Source organism: Anoplophora glabripennis, unplaced genomic scaffold (assembly GCF_000390285.2).
Source record: "Anoplophora glabripennis isolate ALB-LARVAE unplaced genomic scaffold, Agla_2.0 scaffold803, whole genome shotgun sequence".
NCBI classification, from domain to species: Eukaryota; Metazoa; Arthropoda; class Insecta; order Coleoptera; family Cerambycidae; genus Anoplophora; species Anoplophora glabripennis.
The window spans coordinates 123763-142880 of NW_019416919.1; the positions used below are offsets into that span (position 1 = coordinate 123763).

The 19118-nt window shown below is 31.3% G+C and overlaps 2 protein-coding genes across 3 annotated transcripts in view; one reads left to right on the forward strand and one right to left on the reverse strand.

Moving 5' to 3' along the window:
* The first annotated feature begins 982 nt into the window (after positions 1-982).
* On the forward strand, positions 983-17623 carry LOC108913957 (glycine receptor subunit alpha-2). Of its 2 annotated transcripts, none has more exons than XM_018719619.1 (8): positions 983-1162; positions 8935-9340; positions 13023-13335; positions 13416-13565; positions 15733-15888; positions 15983-16148; positions 16212-16398; positions 16503-17623. In XM_018719619.1, exons 1-8 carry the CDS (start codon positions 1062-1064, stop codon positions 16749-16751), a joined length of 1728 nt encoding a protein of 575 aa, XP_018575135.1. In that variant the 5' UTR covers positions 983-1061; the 3' UTR covers positions 16752-17623. The 2 variants fall into 2 exon arrangements, with proteins under 2 accessions (XP_018575135.1, XP_018575137.1); XM_018719621.1 differs by having other exon boundaries at positions 13026-13335.
* Positions 17355-19118, reverse strand: part of LOC108913956 (kinesin-like protein KIF19) — a 30090-nt gene continuing 28326 nt past the window's right edge. Inside the window, exon 10 of the mRNA XM_018719618.1 lies at positions 17355-17729. Coding sequence (XP_018575134.1) covers positions 17672-17729 — 58 coding nt within the window. The 3' untranslated portion in view covers positions 17355-17671. The remainder of the gene's footprint in view (positions 17730-19118) is intronic.

Below are 19118 nucleotides of genomic sequence, written 5' to 3' on the forward strand. Positions count from 1 at the left end.
TTCATTGTCTTACGCTCAGGGGCGTATATTTTTCTAAGATAAAATTGTTACAATTATTATTAAAGATTGCTCATTATTTATTACATGTTAAAATATGTATATTTTGTCGTGACTGCCCAGATATTGCAAAAACAACTCCTTTGTTTCACATTTAACTTGTTTTTGTCATGATTACGCTGTTCTTTGATTTCTTGTTCTCACTTTATGTCATACGCATATAAGAGCTTTGTTGAATTTACTAATATTTTCGCCCTTGATTATTATTATTGTTGTTGTTCTCCGAAATCTCAACTCATAGCTGGATTGCCTCCCGTATGGGACTCCAGTACCTTACCTATTATTATTATTGTTATTGTTATTGTTGTTGTTGGTGTTGTTGTTATAATTAGTAGTGTTTCATTGAAAAATCAATTTAGATTATAAATGAAACATTAGAAATTATAGAAAAACACCGCTTATGCCACTGAATTGTAACAAAACCACTAATAAATAACCTCTTTACTGTAATAAAACAGTATTACAAATAAAAAATTTATGGTAATCGCCATTTAACTTTTATCGAAAAATAAGATCGTAACATTTAAATAACTTTCTTCCTGTATTTTCGGAAAATAAAAGAGTCCTACAAAGTGTCAAAATTGACTCACTGCATACGGAAAGGTATAACACAAATTAGAAAAATAACACGAAAGATTTGAACACACCGTATATTGGCTGCCACCTAATTAGCAAATGAACGTTTAGCCTTTCTTCGAAAACCGAATAAAATTAAGATAAGGAATAAATTTTAGTGATTGAAAAACTGGAAAACCGCGTAAAAGCCGTAAAACAGTAATCCTCACACGTTTGCCACCTTAATAAAAATGAAATCCATTGCAATCGCGACCGCTCCACGCTACAATAGGTCTAGTTGGCTTGTTACAGTTTTAATTCTTAATGTTGGCCATGATTTCAAACTATAAGAAGCTGAGCGTAACCTTGCTCTATCTTAGTAGTCCGCTTATCAGTATATATAGATCAGTGCAAAAAATTCTACATCGCCTTGTATTTTGTATACATATATGCTGATAATGTGGACCCACATGCTTCGTGACAATAAATCTGTACTGCTGGTTTTGTGCTGGTTCGCGTTGATTTTTGCGGTAAATGCTGGAAGGATAAGGTGAGTGGAGAGTATTTTTATGTTATCGCCAACTTATTGCTAAAAAAATAAAAATTCAAATTGTATACATAGGAAAGATTGGACAAATTTAAAATTAATGTTGATTTATAATTACATACGCGTATGATACAAATACAATTCTTATTTGTGTATTTTTGAATTGGAAGTAATATTCTTCATTAATTGTTTTTTATTAATCGGATATTTGTAGTTATACAAAATATTGTTTTGACTTCTGTTTATTGTTTAACTTTATTAATTTTAATAAAGCAGCATTCTGAGACAATTATACAGTCTAAAGTGTGTGTTTTCTACTTTTTTAAAAGTATACAATGATAACACAGAAAAAGAACTTTGTTTTCGAGAAAATTACTATTGTATTTCCAATCACAACTTCTTCTTCCAATCTTTTCTCTATATTAATGTAATTGATTTAGACCAGCAAATCATTCATAAATCGTTCAAGCAATGAAAAATTTATATTTGCTCGAAAAAGCGTTTTATAATTTGCAGATTAATAAAAATAATGTCATTTAAATAATTTTCTATAGTTAAAAACGTCACTCTTTTGATTTCCTTAGTTGCACTTGTCTACATGTGAAGGAAAACCATCTTCGTAGATTTCAAAGAAAAGTACATAATGGTAATAGACATCTTCATCGTCATCATCAAGTTTGGTGATTTTTTTTATTACTTCCTGTTATGAGAATAGCAATTGTGCAGTTATGACTATAACAATTTTTTTATTTCATAAGTTTACATATATATTTCTTATTCAAATATGCTGTGGACGTAAGGGGAAATTCAAGGATTGTAAGACGGATAATTCGGGAATTTGTAATGTTTGAAATTGTGTTTTGTCAGCTCTGTCAAGCATGTCAGCTGTAACAAACCAATATTGTACCCTGCAAGAGTTGTCTTTCATCATTCACCAAATTTAACACATCGCATTCTATTCCAAAATGCTATTCGAGCCTCTTCAATAACTTTCATTTTATCAAATCTTCAGCTGGTTTAACTGTTCTGAATTTTAGTCTTTCCAAAAGCGTTCTTCAAGTATCCATGACAATCGTTTTCTGATAAATTCAAATTATATACTTCAATATTCCAAAAAAGAATGAAATATTTGATTGGAGTAGGAATGTGAATACTCGAATAAATAACTAGAATTCTATTCTACTACAATTCGATGTCATTTTTGTGCATATAGTCTTGCATTTTTGCAACTGTCACTTGTCGTAAACTCGATTCAAGTAAATATCTTTTGCAATAATTTTATTACCCCAAGTCGTATTTAAGAATGAACCAGTTACGCAAAATAATATCTGCTTTTGATATTTATGTACAACGCAGCAGATATGTGGATTAAATATGAATCATTTAATTACTTCTTGTGAGTTAAAACTTATTAAATGTGGCGACGGTAAACTTATATTTCATTGCCTTGTGGTTGTCTTGGCGTTTATTATTATTGTTGTTTCCACTGCTACGTATCTACAGCAGACATGTGGACAAACAATGAATACTTAACTAAATAATTGAAATGTACCAAAGTGTAGTTCTTCGAAATCAACTACTTTTATTTCTTTTGATTAACTAGATTAGAAATTTTGAGAAGCAAATAGTACCTATAGCAATATTTCAACAGATATGAGAGCCATGGCCAAAAGAGTCTAAAGAGTTTATTATTAGCATACTCTATTGTCTACAACTTTGTTACTATTAAAGATAGATTTTTCAAAAATTGTATCATTGAAATTCTTCTATCCAAATATGTACAAATATACAGTGTGTTCTATTTAAAGAAAACATGAGAATAAATATATATTGTCTAATATTCATCATATTTTATTGCAGACAAATCATGGAACACTTATTTTAATCTTGACATATTTTGCATATGAAATAATTGCAAAGTAGAACATTAAATAAATTAACGGAATCCATTATTTTTTACTTAAATTTTGGAGGTCCAGCAAATGTCACGATCCCGTCGAAAGCAATCTTCTGAAGGAAATTGCTATCATAACAGATAATTAATTAATTGTAACATATGTTTGCTGAGTTAATGTATTCAGAGGCTATTCCCATATAAAACTCTGATACCTCTTAAATTTTGTTTGTAAAATGGTTAAGTCGAAAAATCATGAAAAAAAATAGGAGCAGATAAGTGTCAACTATTTTTCTGCATTTTCTCAACAGATATTCAGGCTGTTACAAATTCGCTTCTCACTACAGGAATCTCGGAAACGGTAAGAGATACGAAGTAGCTTAAATGGGGGAAAGCTGCATAATAATGCGACCAACATTATGCCACTAAAAAATTAAGACCTAAATGATTAGTTTTCGAAATATTTGAAAAAAAAAAACGAAATTTTGGAAATCCGTTTTTATTTAATTTCAGCCTTGTTTGAGGTGATATTGAAAAAAGAAGAACACTTTCTCATAACAACTTTTCGCCCTCTATCGAATGACAAAATCAATTTTTATATGTAACGTTTCGTCTCTCCAGGACCATCATCAACTTCATTTTTTTAAGTACGGCCCTGGAAATTTTATTTCATTTTTTGCAGGCCTCCATGACCAATACTGTACTGCCTTAGCTCGACCCAGATTCAGACGTTCTGACTCTAAAAATTCTTCTTCAATCTATTCGTTCCAAATTTATTTAATTTTTTTAAGATTTCTATGTTTCTTCAATTATCGTACACTCTAAGTGTCGTTAGGCCCTGTGAAATCTACCTATTTATTTAAACTATTACCATCACGCGTTACAATAAAACATTATTAGGGAGCCATTACGCAAGCAAAAGAATTCTATCCATTCTATCCATTTCTAATATTTTTCATAAATTGTAAATAAATAATAATATGTAGCAGTAAAACCTAAGCTTCCTGATAGTACGACTGTGACTAAAATTGTAAACTCTGAACAGTCATACTACTTTTTTCAAAGTTTTTTTATATTTTTTTGTTTTTCGCTTTTGTATACATTTTGGGCGAGATAGATTTGCTGAAAATTCTAGAAACAGAATGTTCCATTTAACTGATTATCCCTATTAAGAATTTATTTATCTCTCCATATTTATTCAAGTTTCTAAGAGCAAAATTAAAAAATTAATTGTTTTGTTTTTAATTACTTGAAACAAATCTTCCTTGATAATTTATTAATATTCAGGGCCTCTCCTCTTGAATGATTCGAAAATTTGCGTTTACCCATCACAGCGTAAATACGACGACCAATACTTTTTAATTTAAAGATTACGTGCACGATTATGCAAATTAAGGAAAGATAAAAATGCACAATTTTTAGCAGACATGTTAATTATGCATTATGGAATGTGATTCACAAAATTTGTTCTCAGGAAAACCTATTTGCGGTCAGGTGTTCAAAATGTACTCACGTAGAGCAGGTTGTGAAAATGCATTTGTCATTTGTTTATATAAATATGTATTAAATCAGCTGATGAGTTCCCTGGATTCCGGAAATTCCTAGTGTTCTCTGCAAGTGACCGCGAATTATTTGGAATCAACGTATTTTGTTTCCTGTTCAGTAGACAGTGTGTAATATACTGAGTGTAACAGAAGCTATTTATTTCATTAAAATAAACAAAGACACTAAATACTGAATAATCTCCAGTATGGTAGCCACGTCGGTTTGGACGTTTTGACAGACATCTTCTTCATAAGAAACTTTCAAACTAAAAATGAACTCATGTTGTCAGTAGAAATCCAACAAAACAAAATGTAAATACATACAAGTATTCTAATACAATGTATTTTAATACTATAATAATAAAGGCAAATAAAAGCTAATTATTTTAGCAGAATCATATTTGCAGCATTTCTTGAATATATCCTGGGTACTTAAACATTTATAGCAGAAAACCACTCAAAGCACCCAGTAACATTGTGTAGAAGCTTGTATAAAAAGTTACTAAACTATAAATTCTGGTCTCTAAACTAGTAACACAAAAGACACACAGACGTCACATATGGTTTGAACTCACCGTCCTATGACGTTGCAATCCCTGTGTTTTTATTTTTAGGTATTACCTGATTGCCAATTTTCATGTAGTTCTCGATTCTTCTGAATTTCTATTGCGTGTATTTCCTCTTGACTCTCTTCTCTCTTTCTCTCCAAAATTCCGTTATTGCTGAATCTGACTGTTCCCTACAACTGCTGTTTCCTCTATGTTGTTAATAAACCTAGTGCTAACACGTCTCTCTTTTTATCTAATTCTTACTTTGCCCCAATCATATGAGATGTTTTTGCAGTTCATTTGGAAAAGGCAGCCCCTATTCTACTTCCTTAAGAGGTGGTTCTTTTTCCCAGAAATTGCTCCGTTTCCTTGATCTTGGTATATTTCGAATAGAGAACAAAACGAATAAAACAAAACAGTTCTTTCAACGATGATTTCTATGGGTTCTGTAGGGCGATTCCTAAGTTATATTTTTAACAGCGTGTAGAACTACTGGAAACCAGATTTTTTTCAATTACAATATTCCACGGTTGTAAAAAAAATTCAAACCGAGTCTACCATCTTGCAGGACTATAGTTGCCTGTCCACCCTGATCATAAGGTCTTAACCTTTGTAATTTATTTTTATGGGGTTAATAAAAAAATGTGTTTTTAAAACTCCAGCTAATAGAAGGAAACTTATTGCCCGCATAGAACAAACCGCTGATACAATTGAGACAAAACGTTAATGAACAGTCTGTAGGTCACACTGGCGGCTACTTTGAACCTTTTCTTTAAATTCGCGCAGGACCGGAATAAATGGTGTTTTAGAAATTATTACGCTAATTATTCTTTTGAAATTAAAACGAGTTTTACAAGCTACAAAAATTAGATCTCTACTTAAAAAATAAGCCTGTATACTCCTTCAAAGGTGTGATGTTTTTTAATCAATTTCAGTAACAATTGAAGATATATTTTATTTCAAACCTGGTACAATGCGATTATTCGTACTGGGGACATACTTACGTGCAATATTTAACCAAAATAAACCCAGTGGCGTCGATATTAGAAGGGGTAAACGGTTTCATCCGCCAAAAAAGCTGTGTATTTGCATCATAGTTTGATTACGTCAACGATCTGTCAAATAAAGCATATTTAGAGAAAACTGCTCCAATTTACACTTATTTGTCAGCTTAACGAGACATAAAATTTTGCGACAATATTGACTCTAGATGTTGTTATTTATTTGCTCGCTTTATTTTCCCAACTATTTCAGAATCCGGTGGACTGTAGGTTATAATTGCTTTGTTAAACGCGTTGGATTTTTCAATTGTAACCACTAATTACCCATGTTTGCTTATTTGTTTAAGCCTCCAAGTCAATGTTTAATTTCGGCTCATAAAGTATTAGGGATTATCATATTTGCCGCCGTGCAAAGAGATCGCAAACATCGAGCTGTAAAATCTACCAAACACTATGTTTGACTTAGGTCCTTAGTCAAAGAGTTGTAAACGGCTGTTGGGATAGCAAAATCCTTGGGTTTTTGGGCTAATTATTTTCTCATGTAAACTTTATTGTAATCGAGAACAGGAATGGCCCAATTTTTTTTCTTTTTTTTCGACTCCCTGTTCTAAAATCCCAAAAATTAATTGTTAATTAGTATTATTTTACATATTAATTTCACATACCATGCTAAAAGCATTAATGCTAAATACATATTATAAATAATATGTATTTGTTTTTGTTAAACAGACTGGACGTGAATTTGGGGTACTAAGTCAGACTTTCTTTCTAGAAGTTAAGGGAGGCAATTCTAGGAGCTAGAAAGACATTTTTCAGAATTTTAGATATTAAATAATTTGGGTATTAAAAGGATTATATAATTATGTTATATTGTCCTATTAATAAACAGAGTTTTATTATTTACGTCTAAAATTAAATCTTACTTGACAATTAAAAAATCTCCGGATATACGTAAATACGTAAATTTTGTTTATTAATATTTATTAACTTTTATATTTTATAACTGCACTGTTGATTTTTCGTTTATATTTATTTATTTTTATAAAGCTTTTTGTTAATAATATTATATGACAACAATTGTAAAACCCATTTTGAAGTGAATATAAAATTTTCTACAACTTATAAAAAAGTATTTTTCTGCTTACATGCATATATAAAAATAAGTCGAAAAAAGCAAAAATTTTCGTCTCTCACACCGAAAATGGAATTTTCGTTTTCTTAATTTGTATCAAAATTATTATTTCCTTAATTAAAATTACTTTTAAAAATAGTTATTTGCACCATAAGGGAGGTAAATATTATTTACTAGTCGAGGACGATTTTGCGCCCGAGCAGAGCGAGTCCGAGACTGGAAATTATACTTAACTGCTGCGTGGTGTATAACATTTTATTTGAGTAAATGCTCAAAAATACCTCCATTTCCACGAACACAGGCTCAACATCCCTTTAGTAAAGAAAATGTATTTTGTTCGAAATTGTTGCTTGAATCTGATGAATCTATCTATTCTATTGCATTCTATCTTCTAGATAACTGCTCAGGTGTATTCATTTGTTAACTGTATGCCAGCCGTTTAACAGCACCCCACAAAAAGAAATCCAGTGGGTTAAGGTCCGGTGCTCTTAATTCGTTTTTAAAGTTTTACTCGAAAATCAAGTTTTTTTTGAAAAACATAAGAGGGTAGTAATTTGTAGAAAATTGAAAGAGGAATCCGAAAATATTATGGTTGTTATTGTAAAGTAGTGGCGTACTATTTTATTTAGAAAAATATGCCACCGATAGGTACCCTGTATTTACGCCACTGGAGCATGTAAATTTTAGGGAAAGCCCTCAGATTTTGGACAATGTTTACATAAATACATGTGCCCAATTTCAAATTATTTCACTTACTAGTTTTAAAATTATTTAAAAAAATTAAAAACATTTTTTTAAGTTTAACACCCTGTATCTTTTTAACGAAGCGTTCTAGATAAAAACTTAATAGGAAAGACTCCCCTCCCCTTAAAATTAACCAAAAAATACGAGGTTTCATTTTTTGTCACTATCTGTGAATCACCCTCTGTTTTTCTTTATATTCAAAGAATAAACAATATAATATTCATCCTGTAACAATTTTTACGTCAAATTTAGTGGAAAAATTCTTCAAAATACTTCCGTACTTGTTAAGTATCTACGTCTGGCTTTTTCCTGAATGTTTGGCAATCATAAAAATGTGTTTTTTTTAAGCAGGGATAATAAAAGTATACTGTATTTACCGTGGATTATCCAAATAATTTATAATAGCGGTTACAGACGTCGTAGGGGAATAATTTTGTATAGCAAAAGATTATGTATCTTACTATGATTAGCCCAAAAGTAGTGGGATTAAGTATATTTATAACTATTATCATAAGAAAGATTTATATCCTTCCAGATTATTAGTTTAAAAATGAAACCTCGAAAAATCGTCAACGTTTCATCACCTGTAATATGTTCAGCGCCACATCAAAAACAAGATGAAAATTATTATAATTCTTTTACAAATTTTTATATATAATCAATATTCGCACTAATATATGTAAAAATAATTGAATTCAAAACTAAAAAATTAATAAACAACTTCGGCATTCAATAATATGAACTTGTTAGTATGAAAATCACCATCATTTTATATGAATCAACCTTTGGAAGCACTTAAAATTTTTAATACTGTTACAGTATTCAAAACGCAGTATTCAAAACATCTGTTATCTACTCGTATAATCATGTAAAAATTTTAATAAATACTTACAATGGTTTTCAATGTTTCAGTTCACGTCAAGAAAATGTCATGTCAATTGCCGCAAAAAACGTCAGCGCAGTCTCAGATCCGCCAATTTCTACAGATTTGCCTCCAACCGATCAAAACCTAACATCAAATGCGACCGATCAGCAAACGCAAGCAGTTTCGGACGTTACGACAACACCATCTACAGTTCCCACCACCACAATACCGAAACCAACTATGTCCATAGAAGCAGCCAGGGATGAGCTTCAGATAGACCCCTGTCCAGCTCTTTCGGCTTTGCCAATAATCGACAACTTAACGCAGGATGAATTCATCTCAAAATTGACAGATGGGTGTCGATATGACAGGCTCATCAAACCTCCCACGGATGGACCTTTGAACGTATTGATTCAGATTGACATGAAACATATTGAGTCGGCTGATCATTTGGTAAGTCATACAATTTTTAGGTGCCGAAACTTTAGTGGTAAAAATATTTTTCAAATCTGATTGAAGTAAACCCGAAATTTTAAAATTTGGTGAACTGAAATCTTATAATCTATTAGGCAGGGATAAACTTTATATGTGCATACAACACAATCATCAACAGATGACATTCATATTACGAATAATACAGAGAAATTTATTATTAAAATAGATGATAGTAATAGTGAGTGAGTTTTATATTCATTAATCATGATTATTTTATTAAAAAATTGTATAAGAATGTATTTTTATTTGGCTGGTAGCAACTCGATGTTTGGTCATGTAGAACTCGGCAGTATTAAGAAAATATCTCATCACATACTGATACGTGTTATTATTAGAAAATAAAAGTTATATTCCAACTAGTTCATATTCTCTTTACAAATCTCGTGACTTTTACAAACATTCAAAATACATATCATAAAAGTCTCGATACCTTGACTCATGTAAGGTTAAATCCAACAATAATAAATGTGTAATCCCTACTTTTTCCCTGAAAATCAGGTTAAATCAGCAAACAAAAATATATTCTTAGCAAATTCTATGTGTAATATTGTCACGTATGGGCAATAAAACATACTGAATCTGATAAGGACCAAATCTGGTTTATTCTGCTATTGTTTATAATATTCCTCACAATTACAGCAGTAGGTATATGCAACTTTTGTTTGGATTGTTTCATGTTCAGGTACATTAAGTTACATGATTTTGCGCAAGTTTATTAGCCTTTATGGGAGAGATATGAGCAAGACTACAATGTAGCAAGATTCGAGAAATCTGAATAACAACGCCTTCACATTTTTTGTTGAATCCAAGGAAAACACAAGGAAAAAGTGAATGACTCTATTATTGAATGGGCCGAAAAACGTGTTTATTGTATTCTGCTAATCAGTAGTCTAGAGTCTACATATAATCGTATTTCATAAAAGACACTAAATACATTTTTAATCCCCTATTAATCAATTATATTACATAAAAAGAACTGTGATCGGAAATGGGGATTATAAAATTTTGTATAAATAAATAATCCACTCATATTAAACTAAAAATAGCTTCTACACTTATCTGTTTGGATATAATAATATATATAAGCATAAAACACAGGATGTTCCAATTAAAAATTCTCACCTGGAAAATATCGAAATTAAAAAAAAAACAGAAACCAATTTCAACATTTAATAAAATAACATTATTTCGTTTATTGATATTTTGTCTGATTCTTTAAGTGATGATTTTATTAACATATCCAAACCAAAATTTAATAAGTCGTATGTCGTCTTGGGTAGAATTGAAAAAGCTTTAAAATGAGATGTCACTCAACATAGGGTGTCATTTAAAGTTTAAGGGTATTTTACGCCCCTGCCTAAGGGGTCTTCCAAGACATCAAAACATACGCCATCGCATGTCCCCCTTGAAAAAAAAAATCAACGTGTCTGTTTTTTTTTTTGTTTTTTTTTAATTCCGATATTTTCCAGGTAGTCCAGACGGTATCTATTTCAAAAAGCCATATTTGGGTGAATCGTATATCCACGGAGATTTTTGGCTTTTTGGCTTTCAAATATCACTAGAAATGAAAATTTTTCTATGCGCATAAAAACAATGTGGCGTAACTTTTGGCGGCACAATATGTTAAAAAAATTCGAAAAATGTCATATTTTTCTTCCTATTTAATTATGTATCTTTTCAAGAGTTGATTTTAGGCGAAAATGGAAGTGGAAAAAATGTTTGTAATTAATTTTTTTACAAAACATGACTAGTCACAAATCGAATGAATCATGATTATTATGGTAAAAATCGAAAAAATCGCAAAAATGGGTTTAAAAATAATCCTTTTTAGAGAATTTTTTTGGGGTATTTAAATTAAGTATAGGACCTTTAGACTTGGCTCAAGAAAACTTCATGTTATGTCACACCAAATTTCATCAAAATCGATTCGATAGATTTTGCATAATATTTATACAATCCAGATTTTGAAAAAAAAATCGTAAATTTTCAAAATTTTGCACAGCAAAAACCAAGGCCCTTAGATACTTGAAAATTTAATCACATATAGAAGGGCTCTCAAGCTTTCAAACTTTTTTTGAAAAATTCGAATCCGTCAATTAGGAGAGCTCTGGCGCTTTTTTAAACATTGGTCGAATTTTTGTACTTATAAACAATTAGAATAACTGTGAATATTCAATCAACTCAAATTGTTTAAAGCAGGTTTTAAAAGTTCTAAGAAAGCAATACTTTTCTTCATTGGCAACCTACTTTAAAACGTGTTTAAAGTTATTTATGCAAGCGAGAAATTCAAGAAAATCGTACAAGTGGTAGAGGTGAGAGAAGCAGAGAGCGCGGCCGCTTCGGCCTGCTCGAAATTGAATCGGCGAATTCAAAACTGCGATGTGCTTAAAAATTTTTAATATCTCACCTTCTAGAGCGAGATCCGATTTTGATGATTTTTATTAAATTTTAGCGTATTTTCAAATGCCTATCGTTAATAATTATTGGTCTTTCAACAGTCCGATAATTATTTATCTTTAAACTTCCTTTACTTATCAACTTTATTTTTATTTTGTATTGTTGCCATTTAAAAAAAAAATATCGTTTTAGTAGCTACTGCAGAAATCTGGCAACACCAGAAAAAATTTTTTTAGTTTAAATATAAATAATTATCGGACTGTTGAAAGACCAATAATTATTAACGATAGGCATTTGAAAATACGCTAAAATTAAAAAAAAATCATCAAAATCGGACCTCTAGAAGGTGAGATATTAAAATTTTTTAAGCACATCGCGGTTTTGATCTCGCCGATTCAATTTCGAGCAGGCCGAAGCGGCCGCGGTCTCTGTTTCCCCCACCTCTACCACCCGTACGATTTTCTTGAATTCCTCACTTGCATAAATAACTTTAAACACGTTTTAAAGTAGGTTGCTAATGAAGAAAAGTATTGTAATCTTAGACCTGGTAAGTACTCGGAATACCAAAGTTATTTTTCGATAAATTAGCCCGGATGTCCCAGTACATTTAGTGTAAATGACGGTTATGTGATTAAATTTTCAAGTATCTAAGGGCCTTGGTTTTTGCTGTGAAAAATTTTGAAAATTTGCAAATATTTTTTCAAAATCTGGATTGCAAAATTATTATGCAAAATCTATCGAAACGATTTTGATGAAATTTGGTGTGATGATAACATGACTCAATTGAAATACCCCAAAAAAATTATCTGAAAAGTATTGTTTTTAACACCATTTTTCCGATTTTTTTGGATTTTTACCATAATAATCATGATTCACTCGAATTGTGACTGGTCATGTTTTGTAAAAAATTTAATTACAAACATTTTTTTCCTCTTCCATTTTCGCCTAAAATCAACTCTTGAAAAGATACATAATTAAATAAGAAGAAAAATATGACATTTTTCGAATTTTTTTAACATATTGTGCCGCCAAAAGTTAAGCCCACATTTTTTTTATGCGCATAGAAAAATTTTCATTTCTAGTGATATTTGAAAGCCAAAAAGCCAAAAATCTCCGTGGATATACGATTCACCCAAACCAAAACAGATACCGCCTAGTCTAAAGTGGGAAGTTTTCATTTGAACACCCTGTATACATTAAGAAATTTTTTACTGCAGTACCTAACATAAATATAAATTTTCAGCAGTTCAAGTCTCATATACTGGTGCATCTGTACTACAGAGACAGCAGGCTGAACTACTCCAAAATCTCTCCCGAACGGGGTGAAATTCTGGGAGAGGAAAGTCTAAGGAACAAAATCTGGGTGCCCCATATCATCATCAGCAATGAGAGAGACTCGGCTCTGATGGGCCTAGATGGGAAAGACGTGATTGTGCAGATCAAACCAAGCGGCGAAGTCAAATATTCTTACAGAATGACCACCACCTTCTACTGCTGGATGAATTTGCAGAAGTTCCCCTTCGATTGTCAGATTTGTAGCATCCAATGGGTCAGCTGTAAGTATTTAATAAAATTTAGATCTTACGTAAAGTTCATTTCAAAGAGAAGGCATATTAACGATAAGATTACTTTTCAGGGGCATACAACCTTACAAGTTTGGAATTGAACTGGGTAAATCTACAGCCATATCATGTAGCGTCAAATTTACATCTCACAGAATTTATTTTAGAGGATATGTGGTCCAAAAAGAACGTGGTGCCTACGTCTTATTCCTTAGGAGGAATATGTAAGTGATTTCATTACTATAATAGTAATTATCTCTTGAAAATGATTTCTGATTTTTGCAAAAATTCGTGTTAATTTTTTTAACACCTAAAATACCACTGATGTCTGAATTTTACACGAATATAGATACTGCGAGAGCAGTGCTCTCAGAGCACTATACCAAATTTGAATTGTATATCTCAATTATTCTTAAGTCATTGATAAAAAATTATGAACCATTTCCAATTTTTTACCTATAGAAGTCTCACCTTTTTCTATTTTTTAAAAACACTTAGTCCTGAGTGTATCACGTATCTCTGTTACGCACTGTATTAAATGACTATAATATGTCATAGATACTCTGTTTGTATTGACAAAATACTAAATTAGTCCAGGAAAGATAGAGTTGGACGCGACTTTTTGTTTCGGCAAGCTAAGTTTATCACTATAGATCACACAGTCATAAAAATGGGGGGAAGATTGTTTACAGGGTGGTTAATTGTATATTTTTTACGTAAATTCACGTTTTCGCTTATAACTTCTTTCCGTTCATTTCCACGAGAAAACAGTTACGTACTTTTTTTTTTTGTCTTCAAAAGACCTACAAAACTAACCTTGAGCGTCAAAAAATATTGATTAGATCGAAAGTTATAAACAGAAGAAGTTTATTTATGACTTTGAATTAAACTTTTATAAACTGCGTTATTATTACCAGAACGTTTTGGCATCGCATCCTCTCATTCCTTATCACTGTCTAATAACTCACACGAAGTCTGGAATCGGTAAGTTGAATAGTTTACAAGTTATGGCCTTATAAACAAATTAACTAATTATTAGTCTGGACGAACCCGAAGATCTTCCACAATCGCACTGATTTTTCATAATAATACATTGTAATCTATATATTTTTTAATTTCAAATTTGCAACCTGGATTTTTTTTTATTTTTTAGCCTTAGTTGCAAAATGAAATATACGACGCACGATCGTAATATAGGTTATATATTATTACATATTCCGAAAGCTTATGAAAAGAGCTTTAAGTTAAAAAAAAATCGTCAAGATTCGTTGAAAAATAACGGAGTTACAGACTGTTAAATATATTATATTCAAGCGAATTTCGCTTATTTAACGGCAGGACTATGAATATTATCGTCATTTTCTTCGGACTCGCTGTCGTTCGCTTCCCCCACCCTTCCGCCGCGCCACGGCTTGCCGAAAATCAAGCGACCCACTGACTTTTGACAATATTTCTTATGCACTTAACATACTTCCACAAATAAAATATTTTTATCTGGGAAAGTACTCGGGTTGCCGGTTATGACAGTATTTTTTTTGCCGCTACCAACCTAATTTGTTTAACAATAGGCCGTCAACTTTGACAGTGTATAACTCCGTTGTTTATCAACGAATCTTGACGATTTCTTTTTAACTTAAAACCCTTTTCATAAGCTTTCCAAATATGTAATAATATATAACTATATCACGCTCGTGCGTCGTATATTTCATTTTGCAACTAAAAAATAAAAAAAAATTCCAGCAAATTTGAAATTAAAAAAAAAATATAGAAGATTTCAATGTATTATTATGAAATCTACCATGAAAAAAATCAGTGCGATTGTGGAAGATCCTCGGGATCGTCCAGAATAGTTAACTTGTTTATAAAGCCATAACTTGTAAACTATTCAACTTACCGATTCCAGATTTTGTGTGAGTTATTAGACAGTGATAAGGAATGAGAGAATGCGATGCCAAAACGTGCTGGTAATAATAACACAATTTATGAATATTTAATTCAAAAGTCATAAATAAAATTCTTCTGTTTATAACTTTTGATCTAATCAATATTTTTTGACGCTCGAGGGCTAGTTTTGTAGGTCTTTTGAAGACGAAAAAAAAGTACTGTTTTCTCGTGGAAATGAACGGAAAAAAGTTATAAGCGAAAAACGTGAATTTACGTAAAAATTATACAATTAACCACCCTGTAAACAATCTTCCCTCCATTTTTATGGAAATTAAAATGTTATTGTACATAATATTTAGCATCTATAGTGATAAATTCAGCTTGCCGAAACAAAAAGTTGCGAAATGGTCATTTTCCAGCTTATTTTCCTGGCCTAAAATAATAATAATAAAGTGAAAACAAGTCCCAACTTCAATTATTTATCTACAAGGAATATTTATTTTGCAGCTGAAAACTCTAGCGCTGTAGAATTTACCTTCAGACTGAGAAGAGAAGTAGGTTACTACATCATGGATTACTTTTTACCTTCCATGCTCCTGGTCGGCATATCTTGGGTCACATTTTGGCTTCAAGCCGACGCTGCTGCTCCTAGAATAACCCTAGGTAAGTAAACAGCAATATTATTGTCATATTCCAATGTGGATGAAGCGACAGTATTTTAATTTTATCGTACATAATACCTATTGGTACATTTTAGGCACAGCAACCATGTTGGCTTTCGTAACTCTGAACGGTGGACTAAGCAAAAACCTTCCAAAGGTGTCCTATATCAAGGCCAGCGAGATTTGGTTTTTGGGATGCGCTACCTTCATCTTTCTCTCCATAGCGGAATTTGCTTTCGTCAATGTGATCTGGAGGAGAAAGTAAGTCCTATACAAACTATGTATTAAAGACGCATTACTACAGTTTGTTGATTATCATTTTAGGAAGAAGGTGGAATTGAAAAAGCAGAACAGCAAGCACATCCTAAAAGGAGCCATAACACCTAGCTTGGCAAGAAAGCAATTGAGGAAAGTGGAGTCTGTGAACAGTCTCTATAAGACCAGATCGTGTTCAAGCTTAGATGGAGAAAACGCCAAGAAGAATTTGCAGGCCAACTATCTTACAGTACATGTAAGTAAGAACAATAAGGTTTCTGGTACAGTTGCTAATGGTTGAACAATCTATGGACTGATGAACTCGTTGATAAAGTGGTTACAATCCTTTTTTTGTTCCAGAGCTTTCCGACGAATCTGAGCGTGCCCATAATAACCACCCAGAGCCAGGATGACCTCATAAGTAGCGAGGAGAGTGTTACGACGATCCCTATTCCAGACAACGCATCAAGGCCCCCCACTCCCCCCGCCTGGACGACGATGACACCTCAGGAAGTGGCCAACTGGATAGATAAGAAGTCCAGGGTGGTGTTTCCTTGTGCCTTCCTCATTTTCAACATTTTCTATTGGTCTTTCGTTTATGCGTTGTAATATTGGTAAATCGACCAGTGGTATTAACAATAGAAGCTGTTGGCATATGCATATTTTTAATTGATAAAAAAACAAAGAATCTCAGTTCACCTTTACACTATCCAACTAAGGAAATCGAATGTTCTGCCGCGAAGAACAATTTGAGGACGAAACAAACAAATAGGAACACCCAAGACATTGTGTTATCTTATTACTAGATAATGTCAGCAACAAAACAGATAATAATCGATGTTTTACCTACCGGTTAAGCAAAGAAATGATTTTGTGTTATCAAATGCATTCGAACGCTTGTATGCATTATTTTGTGACCCTAGTGGAATTATCTAACCTCACTTAATTCACTAAACATTACTTCGTGTGCCTTTAGAAAGGCTAAAGTCCATACCACATTCTCAACAGTGCCATTTATTCTTCTTCAACTGACAATACTTTGTCTAACATCTGACGTTAGTCAAAATAACTCAACATTTGTATGTATTATTAACACTACCTATTGGTACTACATTCCTTTATGTTTCTCATTTTATTGTGAATGTCTTTTGTATATTTTTTTTCTTAATTTATCTTTAACTTATTGCTAGACTTTTTGTACATATTTTTTTATTTCTTTTGTAGGACCTAGAATAAGATTTAAGAAAATCTGTAGTTTGTAAGGCAAGTAGATATTATTATATTATTTCAAGCTTCTGACCGATTTTAGAATAGCGATGTCTAAAAAAGAAAATTGTTTATATTTAACGATATATTTATTTCAGTTATAAAAAAATAAAACATAATACATTTGAAAATGCAAGAAATACTAGTACAATGTTTTAAATTTGTAGGTAGTACGTATATCAATAATGTATTGATTTTAGTTTAGTAATGTGTAATTGTACCAAAGATAAAATATATATTTTACGAAAAAAATTATTCTACTGTTATTCCGCGCTACTTGATCCGTACAAGACATCTTCACTCATTGCCCTCTTCATAGCACTGAAAAAAAAAATGACATAAAACACTAATAGCAACGATGACTTTTTCCCGGATAAAATTTACATAAATGATTTTTTTCAAAATTTTACTTGATTGATGAAGGTTTATTGAATCGAAAACATTTTCCAAAAGGAAAAAATTGTTAAAATTGTTGTATTTTTAGTTGCTTAATAAGAAAAAAACATACAAGTTTTAAAAAGTCAGTGGCGCACATTTTTTTTGTCAAAAATATTGGTTAAGATATCCCCTCAGGACGCCACTGGACTTGATAATTTTATTCTAGTTAGGGCTAAATAAGCCCTTTTCTACCATAAATAACACTGCCAAATTCCAACGAAACCGGCTAAAGGATTATTAAGATTTTTACGAAAGAACAATTTTTTAAATTTGACACCACGTATCTTGAAAATGAAGCAATATCGGACCTATGTTTATATAAACTTTTCGTCTTTAGTGGAGTCAATATAGATTTTGACTTCGCGAAAATTACTGGAAGAGAGAACTTTTTATTTTTCGCGTTGTAAAGTTGTCAGAAACAACATATAAAAAGTTACCAACTGTAGAGTGTACGCTAAATTATTTAATTTTATTCTAGTTAGGGCTAAATTAGCCCCTTTCTACCATAAATAACACTGCCAAATTCCAACGAAATCGGCTAAAGGATTATTAAGATTTTTACGAAAAAACAATTTTTTAAATTTGACACCACGTATCTTGAAAATGAAGCAATATCGGACCTATGTTTATATAAACTTTTCGTCTTTAGTGGAGTCAATATAGATTTTGACTTCGCGAAAATTACTGGAAGAGCGAACTTTTTATTTTTCGCGTTGTAAAGTTGTCAGAAACAACATATAAAAAGTTACCAACTGTAGAGTGTACGCTAAATTATTTATTTAACAAATTAGTTGCAAAAGTACAGTTTTCAAATTCACGATTGAAACAGTGTGCGATATGGAAAAAATCTTAAAAATGTAATATGAAAAATATCGAGCCCAACATATTTAATAATTTTAAAAAATCACAAATTTTACATTTTAGGCCAAACTTTATAGATCAAAAACTATAGTTGTAAAAGTGATATTAAAACTTTATAGGAGCACTTTTTAAAGCTTAAAATCTCTACTTTAAGATGGTGCATTTTATTTTTCTTAAAAATTGAAATAATAGTTGAAAAAACAGAAAATAACAAAAAATTTGAATATTTCATGAAAAATCCGTGAAATTTATTCTTAAATAAAGTTTAATAATGTACAAAAAATTTTTTTTTTTTTTAATAAACCATCAAATTAGTTGTAAAGCAAGTTAAGACCTTAAAAAAAGTAAATCCAGCGAAAAATATTTTTTTTATTTATAGTAATAAGTGAAAAATTGTTATAACAGCAAAAA